The 13,577-nt window shown below is 46.2% G+C and overlaps 1 protein-coding gene across 1 annotated transcript in view; it reads left to right on the plus strand.

Annotated features, from left to right (window-relative positions):
• The window catches only part of mgat4a (alpha-1,3-mannosyl-glycoprotein 4-beta-N-acetylglucosaminyltransferase A), a 50,889-nt gene that overhangs the window by 31,552 nt on the left and 5,760 nt on the right, over nt 1-13,577 (plus strand). Inside the window, exons 4-12 of the mRNA XM_083639468.1 lie at nt 4,858-4,991; nt 5,156-5,202; nt 5,391-5,504; nt 6,392-6,467; nt 7,865-7,979; nt 9,941-10,071; nt 11,520-11,627; nt 11,792-11,866; nt 13,218-13,336. Of these exons, the coding sequence (XP_083495594.1) occupies nt 4,858-4,991; nt 5,156-5,202; nt 5,391-5,504; nt 6,392-6,467; nt 7,865-7,979; nt 9,941-10,071; nt 11,520-11,627; nt 11,792-11,866; nt 13,218-13,336 (919 nt within the window). The remainder of the gene's footprint in view (nt 1-4,857; nt 4,992-5,155; nt 5,203-5,390; nt 5,505-6,391; nt 6,468-7,864; nt 7,980-9,940; nt 10,072-11,519; nt 11,628-11,791; nt 11,867-13,217; nt 13,337-13,577) is intronic.

Genomic DNA, 13,577 nt, shown 5'->3' on the forward strand with positions numbered 1-13,577 from the left:
TTTTGCTCCCTCCAGCCCTCCTGCAGCGGCACACAGCATGGTGACCTCTGCCGTATCCAGTTCTGCCTAAGAGGATTACCTCCAGTATCTCGCTGTGTGCGGGTGACAGACAGAGCAAATTTGGGGCCAGGGGTTGAATTGAGGAGCAGGACAACTCAAAGGGCGTTTCCACATTCCTAGTGACAATGACTGAGGGCAAGAACAGAGGCCCAAGACAAATTAGAAGGGGGAGGAGGAGGGAGAAGACAGGGGGAACAAACAGATTGTCTTATCCCTGCTGGCCTACGGCCTCTTTAGTCTCATCAAAGTCCAGCCATCCACGAGTATAAGGTTTTCCTTCTGGAAGCAAGAGAACAGGCCAGACATATCTCTTCATCTCGCCACTTCTCTGCCAGTCTGGCTCATTTTATGGCAAGCAGAGGGGTATCTGTTTCTGCCCGTCTGGCCCCTTTTATGGCAAGCAGACAGGTATCTGTTACCTGCAGACAGACTTTTCTCTTGGAAATCCACCAATCTAGATACACACGTCTTCCGGCTGCCTTGTTACAGTCACTGAGGTTAGTTGTTTGTTTGTTGCCGTGTCTGTGGGAGACGGGGCAGCTGTAGTAGCTGTCCATCTCCAGACTGTATTACTGATTGTACTGCCTAGAAACTCAACAGACAGATGGTCCTCTAGGTACACTTGATAAGCTACCGGCAACGTCAGCCTCACAGCCTCAAGAACCCCCATCTTTGTTAGGTTATTTTTTTCTGTCTCTGTCTCTGTGGTTGTCTCTCTTTCTCTCTTTTGTATTACTGTCCTTCCTTTTTCTCTGCTGATCTAAGTATCTGACATTGGGATAATTATAGCTGTGTAAATTAGGACATCAGGCCACTTTACTTGGGATTGAACAGGGATTATGGGAAAAAGCAACAGTGCAGAGACTCCCTCTGAGTCTGAAATGTTTGGTGTGAAGCCTGTCTGACAGCACTTTTATCAATTGACAATATGAACCCGGTGTTGGTTGGTTTTCTTTGTGGCTTTATTTGCTGGGTGTTGTATGATGAAGCTTTGAATCTGTTGTTTACGAAGTACTGTAGAAAGAACGTTGGAAATTGTGGTCTCAGTCCATTATTCAACACTGGATCGTATATCGCATAGTTTCAAAATCTAATCTTACACTAATTACTGTCTGAGGCCACTCCTTAGCTTTTAACACACACACACACACACACACACATACACACACACACACACACACACACACACACAGACACACACACAGACACACAGTCTGAATTTGAGAAGAATAAAATTAGGCTTGAAAATTAATGGATGATATTTGCGTTGCTATAGTTACAGTTTTAGATTTCACCATGATGATTACTTGACAAGAATGTAAGTAAACACCAGCTGATCCAATTTAAAGTAACTCACCGTCTTCATTACTCCAAGTCTAGGTTGCACAAGATCTACCCTTCTGTCTCACCGCTATGTGATAGGTGTCAGGGTACACTATCCCATGCTTTTTGGTTTTGCCCTTCGCTATCTGGATTCTGGGCCAAAATATTTGATTGGTACTCTAAGGCCTATAAAATAACTCTTCAGCCGGAGGCAGAACTCACCATCTTCGGCTGCTCAGAATCCTCTCTGCTCCTGCTGCTGTTCAACAGTCTCTGACACAGGGGATGACTGTCGCCAAAAGACTCATTCTGAAGGAGTGGAAGTCCTCTCCACCTTCTTTTTAGCTGTGGCTGACGGACATGGTCTCGGTTATACGTATGGAGAGACTCCGGTTCCTGAGGACCAATTCGCTTAAGAAATTCTCAATTATTTGGGACCCGTTTCTGACCTACTTGTGCCTACGAGCACTTGACGCGGCTGGTTAGTGGTAACATTGGAATGTTGCTGACGACGTGTTTTTTTTTGTTTTTTGTCTGAGCCTGTTTGTTCCCTATGTTCTGAAAATTGCAAAATAAAAAAATATATATAAAAAAAGAATGTAAGTCAAAACAGAGGCCTCTTTAATATCTACGTTTGACCAATGTCATGTCTTACCACAAAACAAAACATGACCGTTTTGAGTCCTTGAATTTCACCAAACAACAAGACCTTTGAAAGTAATTGAAAAGCCCTTGAATTGAATGTGCGTGACTGGTGAGTGTGGGAGCCTTGAATATACCAAGCTGTGAAAATGATCCATTGATGTGCATAAGTCTGAACCTTAACCCTAAATAATGATTAGCCCTAACCCCCGAATCTCTACAAATATTGTGCTGGACATTTGGACGCAGCAAGGCAACACAAACACTATAAACACACATACACATATTATATGTATATATATATAGTATGTATATATATAGTATATATATATATTATATTATATACACAATCATCTCCATTTCTTTGTGTGGCATAGAAAATCAGTCCTTCAGGCTGATCAGGGGACACATGGGGGGGGGGGGGGGGTTTGCACTTGCACTTGCACTTGCATGCAGTCACTGTCTCTCCGACCCTCCCCTTCTCTGTCAGTCTCTCCCACACTCTCCTTTCATCCTCGACCTACTTTCTTGGTAGCGGGTGTCGCTATACGGCGCGGGGCTCACAGCGCAGAGAAACACAAAGAAAAAACGGGGACAGATTTTCCATGCTGCACGGATCACTCTGGAGGATTGGATTGCACTCTTTCTCTTGTCCAACTCGCCGCTTATGCATTCTGCATCGCAAGTTTGTTTTCGTGCTTTTGTGGAGGCCCCCCCCGTTGGCCCACATCTGCCCGATAAATGTGCTACTCCGCGTCGCACACACCTTTTTGTAGGAGCAGCACGGGCCCGTTTACGTCACAGACATCATTGTCCCTGTGTGTGTGTGTGTGTGTGTGTGTTTTTTTTTTTACTTCCATTAAGGCATCACTATTTGTTTTTCCTTTTCTCCCGGAAGGCATTGGCAATTTAATACAAAACACATGCTAAATTGTATTATGACCCTATGATTTGAATTCAGTGAAGGACAAGCACACCATGCGTAAAGGATGAGAGAGAAAGATTTGAGAAGGAAACATGGCAGATCGGAGAGAGGCCACACAAGTAAACAAATAGTCTAATTTAATGTCTTCCCTTATTTTCTCCCCGGCAAGAGAAAAACAGAGTGATTCAGTGTCAGATAATAACCACTCTGGTAACATGCTCATCTTCCCATTTGCTTTTAGTCACACCAGTGTGCTGTACTCACTCACTCTCTCACTCACTCACTCTCACTCACTCACTCACTCACTCTCTCTCTCACTCACTCTCTCACTCACTCACTCTCTCTCTCACTCACTCACTCACTCACTCTCTCACTCACTCACTCACTCACTCACTCACTCTCAGTCCCTCTCTTCCCAGTGAAAGTGATCCTTGTGTCACAGTGGGTAAAATGAAGTGTGATATGTCTGTAGCAGTCTATTAAAGGTGCCGTGTACTTTGCGGGGAATCTCCCCGGTCAACAGAACAGTGTGTCTGCACAGTGAGGCCTCTAAGCCTCATACAATAGGAACAATGGATGAGGCAACAATAGCCACTCTCTCTGCCTCCGTATCCATCTCTTATTGTTGTTTCTCTTATCCTCGGTTCAACTTCACTTCTGAAGTGACCTTCTAATCTGAAGTGAACTCTCACACTTCCGTGATTGCCATCGTGTCTGTTCTCAGCTGGGCGGTGTGGTTAACTGGGGCCCAGACCCAGTCTTGTCTAGCATTTCTTTCCTTCTTCTCACTGCTACGACTTTGTTTTGTCATCTCTAGAGTGAAAAGCTGTTGACGGTCCACCATCCATTAGTTTGGCAACGTTTTAATTTTTAACTTTCTAATAAGGAGTCAAGGCTGATATGGATTGAATGATATGCAGCATGGATTTATTGTGAGAGCCTGTATTGTATGGACACAGGGCAGAAGCCAAACATCAGCTAGCTAAGTTAGTTGATTGAGCTAGATAGCAAACTGGATGGCAGTAGCACAAACATGAACTTAATTCACTGCTAGGTTGTTGAAACAGTAGTTTCGCCCATATTTCACGTAAGGCATCATGGCACCTAGGAATAAGGTTGGATAGTATACATAATTATTATCTGGCAGGCAAACATCATATTCATACATCATATACATACGGTCTACATATACCTCATAAGGTCAATAAGACTGGTTAGTACCTGCATTAAGATTGTATTATACCTGCTTTTATTAATTTAAGAAACTTCTAACAATGGTGACAAGTCTGCATCAGTTGAAGGGCATTACTAGCCTGGTCACGTGAACTCACATTTCATTTCGTTCTTCGTTCACATCTGGCTTGAAGCTTACACCCACTCTTTGCAGTGGGCGGAATTTGGGCGGGTGTACTTGCCTTGACAGACAACTCCTTCAGCCAATCAGCGTTGGATCCAGTCAAACCCAAATCCACTCGGGAGAACGGCGAAAACATATTTTCCGCCCAGAAACTCCGCTGTTGCATCCTCCTGTACTTGTTTAATTGTTGTTATTGAGTCTATTTCTGCAATAACTGCACTTTATGGCTGTTCAAACTAGTCAAACGTTGACAGACATTAACCCTAACCCTAACTCCTCGAGGTGGACAGGCAAGGAGGCAGGCCATTACTGTTTTCCTAGCGACATTCCCGATTGGCCGGTTATGATGTCAACTACGAGGCGGGTCGCTGATTGGCTCGTCCGCTTTGCAGTTTCTGCAGAAAGCCCTCCCAGAGTTGAGCCCAGACGGTCTGGTAGAACAAAATGAAATGTGAGTTCACGTGACCGGCTGGCTAGGGCATTACGGCTGCTGAATGAGTGTCAGCCACTGGTACTTGTTGTCACCATGCTCTCTCTCCCTCCTCCTCAGTCTCCATGGTGATGGGGATCCCCACAGTGAAGCGGAAGGTAAAGTCGTATTTGTCGGAGACGCTGCACTCGCTCATAGACAAATTGTCGGCTGAGGAGAAACTTGACTGCGTCATTATTGTCTACGTGGGGGAGGTGAGCTCTATTCTCATACACGGAGTCATGCACTGATGCATTTGCACAATCAATCCCATGATACCAAAAAGTAAGTGTGTGTGTTTGTGTGTGTGTGTGTGTGTGTGTGTGTGTGGGTGTGTGTGTGTGTGTGTGTGTGTGTGTGTCTGGTTTTGTCCCTGCAGACTGACGTAGAGTATGTTCACAGTGTGGTGGCCGACCTGGAGAAAGAGTGAGTAAACTTCATCACTTCCTGACAGACGCACGCAAACCTTCCTGACCGTGTGTTTCCTGCTCTACATTAAAATGTTCAGACTGACAGAAAAAGGGGAGGGGCCAAACATCACTCTTACTGAGAGAAATGTGTCTGTGTGTGTCTGTGTTTCCACATTGACCTCATTGATGCTCTTTCTTCACCAGGTTTTCTACAGAGTTTAATTCGGGCCTGTTGGAAGTGATCTCTCCTCCGGCCACCTACTACCCCGAACTCACCAACCTCAAAGAGACTTTTGGAGATTCCAGAGAGAGAGTCAAGTGAGAAAACAAACACACAGGCATGACATCTGTGGTCGACGCTCTGACCTTGAATTAGTCCAAGTGGAGGACAGACAGTCATTATTTAAATGACGGACAAGCCGGGGGCCTCAGAGAAATGAGATGCTGAGAGCTGTGATGAGGATTGCAGAAAAGACATGGAAGGATGAGTCAGGAGGAGAGAGTGAGGGAGGGAGAGAGAGATGGAGCCAGAGCTTTTAGGTAGGCTGCCTGGGTACTTAGTATTCCACAGGCATTCCTCAAAGTCAGCTCAAGGTCATCTGCAGCAGCACCCTCTATCTCTCGGTAGTCTCTCACTCCTTCTCCCCTGTAGTTATCTGCTGTTTATAGTCAGCTAACAACTGGCCTCATTAGGAATCTGTTTATGGTGCGCTTTGTGTCGGCTACTTATCTACTCAGATAATGCCGTTCGGGCCCAAAGGCCTATTGTTTGTGTGTGGGGGGTGTTTGTTTGCGAGCGCAGATGCTACTGAGGGTAAACTGAAGTCTTACGGTCTGGTTCAACATGGCCATGGTGTAAAAGTGTTGTTGTATTTGGGACACCTTTGTGTGCGTGTGCATGTGCAGGCACGTGCATAATGTATCGGAGGAAGCCTGTGCTAGTCTACAACTCTCCCAGATCGGCAGAGGGGGTGGAGCTAGAACCTGGCCAGCAGGGGGAATTGGCCAAGTACAATTGGGGAGAAAGCCCGGTTCTGCTGGTGGAACATATGTGAATGCCTGTTTGTACACAACTTCAAGTTTGATGCAATTTGTCCTCGATAATTTCTACATGTGCGATGTACCTGAGGATAACTTGAGAGTCTATATTGAGTGTGTATAGTTACAATGGAAATGTATAATTCTGTGATCTCTGCTTTGTTTAGATGGCGGACGAAGCAGAATCTGGACTATTCCTTCCTGATGATGTATGCAGTCAGCAAAGGAGTTTATTATGTTCAGGTATGTCCCTGTAAAAAATATATATATATTAGCACAGCACACACACCTATGCCAGCACTTTATGATTGTTCCCATAGCAACTTGTTGCAATGCATCTCAGTAGGGCTGGGGACAGAGTCACACATACACTACACTAAGTATGTCAGCTTATTTCTAGGGAAACAGTAGACTGACTCACTGAAAGCAGGCTGCAGGTATAAGCTCTGCCATTGGCGCTGACCATTTCAGTCTGAGCAGAAGGGAAATCCCGTTCTGCTCCCTGCAGGCTCTCCCATTGGCTCCAACTTTTTTGGGGGTGGGGGGCATTTTTGCCTTTATTGGATAGGACCGTGGGCAGACAGGAATGGTGGGGAGAGAGAGAGGGGATGACATGCGGCCACGGGTCGGATTCGAACCCAGGTCGGCAGCACGAAGGACTAGCCTTTGTGGTATGCGCTCTACCAGGTGAGCCACCAGGACGCCCCGGCTCCGACCATTTCAGTCAGAGCGAAGGGAAATCCCTTTCGGCTCTCTACTCTGCGTGTCCGCTCTCAAATACCTCTGCCGCTGTGAAACGACAACTATGCTAGCTAGCTAGCAAGCTAGCAACCTACACTCTGATAATGGCAAGTTTTGACAAAGAATTGGATTGTGCAATAATGCAGGCCTGCTTGCTACTTTCGGTGGATGGTTGTAAAGATAACGGCGCATTTTCCCCCCGCTATACCAGAGTGAGAGTAAGAGGAGCCAGACTCTCTCCTGCACTGGTTCAGCATGAAACAGAGATAGTCTGGCAAGCGAAACTAGGGAAACACTGGTGTGCTTTCAGTTTGGAGCATGCCACGCCCAATTATAACATGCGGAGTACTTCAAAAAGGGTCATTTCAAACTGTAAGAGTTGTATGGCACAGGCTTTCATCAGAGCTGGGAGGTTGTGACATGTTTTCAGAGCAGAGCCAGTTTCACTTACTCTCAGCCTAATCCTCTTAGATGTGTTTACTCTCATCACAACTGAAATACTGAACTGAAAGGGGCACCGGCAGCCATTCATAATCCACTATAACTGTGTTGTTCCTCTCCCATTTCTGCCTGTCTTTTGTATTGATTCGAATGCACCGGGGTGTGTGTCTCCATCTTCACCCTCTGCTCACATTTGGAGGGAAGAGGTATTGCCTATCTGACGTCTACTGATATTATACAGTAGTGTGGCGTGTAGTTAGTACCAGCAACATACAGTAGCTTAGCTCAGTTCAGAGTGCTACTTTGAAAGTGTGCGTCCTTGTGTGACCGTAGATGAGTTTCCCCCCCTGCTCTCCCTCCCTCCCTCCCTCCCTCCCTCCCTCCCTCTCTCCCTCTATACAATCCTCCCTCTCATCTGGCTGACACATTTCCTTCTATACATACCTGTGTCCCTTCAGTTGGAGGATGACATTGTGGCCAAACCCAACTACTTTGCCACCATGAAGAACTTTGCCCTGCAGCTCTCGTCAGAGGACTGGATGATCCTGGAGTTCTCTCAGCTGGGCTTCATCGGTACGGCCTCCTCAAGAATCTTCAAAAAAGTGAAATTATTTCATTCCACTGGCATATTTTTTTTTTAAGACTCAAATACTAAGATAAAAAACCTTGTAAGGTGGATAATCATAGTGTTTATACTGCAATTGACAGTTGGCATATTGTGGGACGAGGCAAACCGGTGATAATCTACTGTAAGATCTGAAAAATGCATGGTTGTCAATGGGCAAAATCAAGAGAGACAAGGTTTTCGCCAGACACTCGTTTGTCGTAATGATTCCAGTTGATTGGGTCCTATTTTAGTTACAGTGCTGCAGTGAGACCTTGGTGTCCTTTCCAAATTGCACACAATATTCATACATCGCGTCATTTGTTAATACAGAAACAATTATGGCAATATGTTGCAATTTATTAAACATTAAGATTGGAGATCATCTAACAGTGTAAAAACACAAGTTCATGACCTTACAGCATGGTGCATTGGCCATGACCCGAACCCTCGCCGCCGCGTGGCAGGCGAGAATTCTACCACTGAACCACCAATAAGTCTGAATACAGCCTCTTTCTATCTGGAGGTGTTAAACGACAACTTTCAAAATACTCCTCTCAGCATGCACTTCAGTTGACTGAGGCCTTGTGGGTTGACCAGGGCAAAGGATTTTTGGGTCTGTCAGCAATCAGGCAAATTTCATCTTGAATCAATAAAGCAATTAGAATGAATAGCAAATAGAATGAATACTGAATAACAACAACAACAATAATAAAGATAATAATAACAAAAGTAATAATGAATAATGATAATGAAAACCAATGAAATGAAACCAATTATGACTGTTGGACAGCAGTGTTTGACAAGTTAACTGGCGCTCAGCCAAACTTTATTTCACATTAGTTATCATTGTGAATCAGATTCTCATTCACAATAAAACCAATGCGACACTTCATATGGTATGGCCGCGGGCCACCCTGGGTCCCCGGGGCGCAAGTTGATTATTACTGTCTGGTAGGCTGTCAACTACTTCCCTAAATGTGTTTGCCATGGTGCTTTTCTTAACTCTGCCTGTTAACTGGGGTGTGAAACTGTCAACTGGGGTGTGAGACACCCTGTCGCTATCTGTGGAGGGGACAATTTAACTGATGAGAAATGAAACCATTTGGTGCATTGAAACTGTTACGGTCTTCAACACATGAAATATGGCTCAACCGAAGACCAGAACATATTTAGGACCCCAGGCAGGTTGCACAATTACTCAAATGTTTAGTTTAACCAAAAATGAAGAAAATGACCAAAGTAGCAAATGATATAAAGAAAGGAAGCTGAAGATCCGGCCAAACTAAGGAAAAGGCCTGGGCCAACCCCTTCGGGCCGTCGACGCCAGCTAGATGTCCTGAAGAGACAAAAGAACAAAGGTTTAAACAGGATCATACGAAAACATAACTACCGGGGACTTCAGCCTAAACAAATAAACAAAATAACAGAACAAAGTTCAACCAAACTAAGTACAAAGTAATAATTATCACTGGAGAGGAGAACCCTCTCCAGGTGCTGCTGCTGTGGGTGTGTGCAAGCTCTGCATGTTCTCCATTCCAACCTCCTTTTAACCAAACCCTTGGGTTGATTGGCTCCCTGTTGCTCCTCAGGCAATTAAGGTAGAGCAGGAACTCCAGAGGGAGAGGAGAGAAAGAGCAAGAAGGAGGAGGCTGGCTGGTCACATAACAGAAACCAATAGAATATAATATATAATAATATGTGAGTTTGAGGAGTAAATTAGGGGTGGTATAGGTTATCAAATTGATCTCTACAGGGGTGGAATAAGTTATTAAATCTATCAGGTTTAATAATATCTTTTACAAATAATTTGCTGTTAATGAGCCTCAGTGCAGGATCAATGGACCTCTACAAACCCCCTTGTTCCCTCAGTCCTACAGGCAAGATGTTGCAAGCCCCAGACCTAAACCTTATTTGCTCTGTCCTACAGGCAAGATGTTCCAAGCCCCAGACCTAAACCTCATCGTTGAGTTCATCTTCATGTTCTACAAGGAGAAGCCCATCGACTGGCTGCTGGACCACATTCTCTGGGTCAAAGTGTGCAATCCTGAGAAAGATGCGGTATGTGGACACTGCGGGTACGAGTGTGGACACTGCGGGTACGAGTGTGGACACTGCGGGTACGAGTGTGGACATTGTGCGGGTATGAGTGTGGACACTGCGGGTACGAGTGTGGACACTGTGCGGGAATGAGTGTGGACACTATGGGTACGAGTGTGGACACTGTACGGGTACGAGTGTGGACACTGCGGGTACGAGTGTGGACACTGGGTACGAGTGTGGACACTGCGGGTACGAGTGTGGACACTGCGGGTGTACGAGTGTGGACACTGTGGGTACGAGTGTGGACACTGTGGGGGTACGAGTGTGGACACTGGGGGTACGAGTGTGGACACTGCGGGTGTACGAGTGTGGACACTGTGTGGGTACGAGTGTGGACACTGTGGGGGTACGAGTGTGGACACTGGGGGTACGAGTGTGGACACTGCGGGTGTACGAGTGTGGACACTGTGGGGGTACGAGTGTGGACACTGGGGGTACGAGTGTGGACACTGTGTGGGTACGAGTGTGGACACTGTGTGGGTACGAGTGTGGACACTGCGGGTGTACGAGTGTGGACACTGTGTGGGTACGAGTGTGGACACTGGGGGTACGAGTGTGGACACTGTGTGGGTACGAGTGTGGACACTGGGGGTGTACGAGTGTGGACACTGTGTGGGTACGAGTGTGGACACTGGGGGTACGAGTGTGGACACTGTGTGGGTACGAGTGTGGACACTGGGGGTACGAGTGTGGACACTGCGGGTGTACGAGTGTGGACACTGTGTGGGTACGAGTGTGGACACTGGGGGTACGAGTGTGGACACTGTGTGGGTACGAGTGTGGACACTGTGTGGGTACGAGTGTGGACACTGTGCGGGTACGAGTGTGGACACTGCGGGTACGAGTGTGGACACTGCGGGTGTACGAGTGTGGACACTGTGTGGGTACGAGTGTGGACACTGTGGGGGTACGAGTGTGGACACTGTGGGGGTACGAGTGTGGACACTGCGGGTGTACGAGTGTGGACACTGTGTGGGTACGAGTGTGGACACTGTGTGGGTACGAGTGTGGACACTGCGGGTGTACGAGTGTGGACACTGTGTGGGTACGAGTGTGGACACTGGGGGTACGAGTGTGGACACTGCGGGTGTACGAGTGTGGACACTGTGTGGGTACGAGTGTGGACACTGGGGGTACGAGTGTGGACACTGCGGGTGTACGAGTGTGGACACTGTGTGGGTACGAGTGTGGACACTGCGGGTGTACGAGTGTGGACACTGTGTGGGTACGAGTGTGGACACTGGGGGTACGAGTGTGGACACTGTGTGGGTACGAGTGTGGACACTGGGGGTGTACGAGTGTGGACACTGTGTGGGTACGAGTGTGGACACTGTGTGGGTACGAGTGTGGGTGTATTGGGAAAGTGTTGTTCTTATCTCATCATTCCTCTTTTTCCTCTTTTGCAGAAACACTGCGAGCGACAGAAGTCCAGTCTGCGTGTGCGGTTCAGACCCTCTCTGTTTCAACATGTGGGACTCCATTCCTCGCTTGCTGGAAAGATACAAAAACTCACAGTGAGTCTCACTTGCTCACCGTTGTTTCTCTGCTATCTTCCAAATAGCTATAGTTCTGTTTTCAAGAAAAATATGAGTGAGCAGAATTCCCCTTCACACCCTTTTTGTGGTGTTACGGCTACTTCCTGTCTACAACTGTTCACTTCCCCTCTCTCTTTATCTAGGACAAGGACTTCCTGAAGCCACTGCTCCACAAGATGCATGTCAACCCACCAGCTGAAGTGTCCACTTCAATGAAGGTAGCAGTTAAAGCCCGCCTCCAGCCAGTTTAACGGCTGTTTAACGGTTAATGTTCTTCCTCAAACACTCTGTGGGTGCTGGTTGATAGTCGCAAGTCATCTGACTCTGTGCTACACCCTTTGCATTAGCGTAAGCTACGCAGACCAGAAACACTATTCACAGAGGTTCCTCTGCACTTTAGCCACAAGGGATAGCCGCATTACCTTGCAGATTACTTGACAACCGGGCAACAGATTTCAAAACGGAGTGTACCATTGAAATAAGCGTGACTCGTACTTGCGAGCCAGTTAGTGTTTCAATCACGTCAGCGGTGTTTTAAGCCCAACGTAGCTTAGTACTGCAGCAGGCAGCGGGCTTAGCTAACGTAGCTAACAGCTAGCTAGCTAGTTAACATGCTAGCTCGTTCTCAGTCAGAATTTAATTGTTATACGTCTAACTATAGTTGCACTAATACTTATTTCTACGGGATCCGTTCACGCTAACTGTCGCATCGGGCTGCTTCGCATTCATACTGGTCCTTGTATTGGGTCCACCAGAGCTCCACCAAAGAGAAAAGCTGTACTCTCCATTGCCATTTCTGTAATCGAGTGTTTTCGTGTGGTCGAGTGATTAGCCCTACGCACCCTAGTCCAGTGATGGGGGTGCCATCTTGCGGTGTCTGGATCCGCCATGGTTTTTTCTTGGGTTTCTTTCCCGTCTTCATCGTAACCCTGATGATGGGAGGCTTATTGGTTACGGGGTCTTGCCCAAGAATCCTCCACAAGCGACCAGAAGGAGGGGAGTGCTTTACTTTCCCCTTAGTGAACCATTGATCCACCCTGCTACCTCAGAGTTGCTAATTGGTATGTCCCATGTGATCATCCCATTTTAGCAACTAACTTTTTTTTTAACTTAACCACAAAATTAATTTGTTTGTCAAAGATATTTGCGAACAGTGTGGTTAAAATATGAAATATCTTAAAATGACAAAATAGACTGGAGGGGGGCTTTTAAGAAACCCCATTTTCTTTGACATACATTTTCCCTGCAGCTTTAATGTATAATTACGGTATGTAAATAAATGGCAATATCTTGAATTTACACAGGGAGTCCCATTGAGAATATCTAAGAGTACAAACACTTGGGTCGCACTGATGTTTTTTTTTTATCTGTCGTTGATTTGTCAGTTGTATTAAGTGACACACTCCAAGAAAAAAGGTCACACGAATGCCACCAAATATCGGCAGTGAAAATATCAGACTGGTACTGATATTTTAAAGCTGATATTGTCCAATACCAGCTGCTAATATATCAGTGCATAGAAATCAATGCTAAAGAGAGGACAAAACAGATGTGTGGTCTGTTGTGCAGGTGTACCAGGGCCACACGCTGGAGAAGACTTACCTAGGAGAGGACTTCTTCTGGGCCATCACTCCCACTGCAGGAGACTACGTCCTCTTCAAATTTGACAGACCTCTCAGCATAGAGAAGTAAGTACAGTGTAGAGAGGAGGGTTGTGTCTAAGAGCCATGTATGTTTGTGAATGCTGACATAATTTACATCCAAATAATATTATAGAGTAGATGGTATTGCCAAACATGTACATTGACAGTTTGACATTTAACAGGCATTCACACTGGCACATGCAAGTCTTTCTTTTCTCTTCCCTTTCAGTGATTCAGGGTTAGCTCTAGCAGTGATATTCAACCCGAGGCTCTAGAGCAGTGATAC

Source organism: Poromitra crassiceps (genome assembly GCF_964638095.1).
Source record: "Poromitra crassiceps genome assembly, chromosome: 6".
NCBI classification, from domain to species: Eukaryota; Metazoa; Chordata; class Actinopteri; order Beryciformes; family Melamphaidae; genus Poromitra; species Poromitra crassiceps.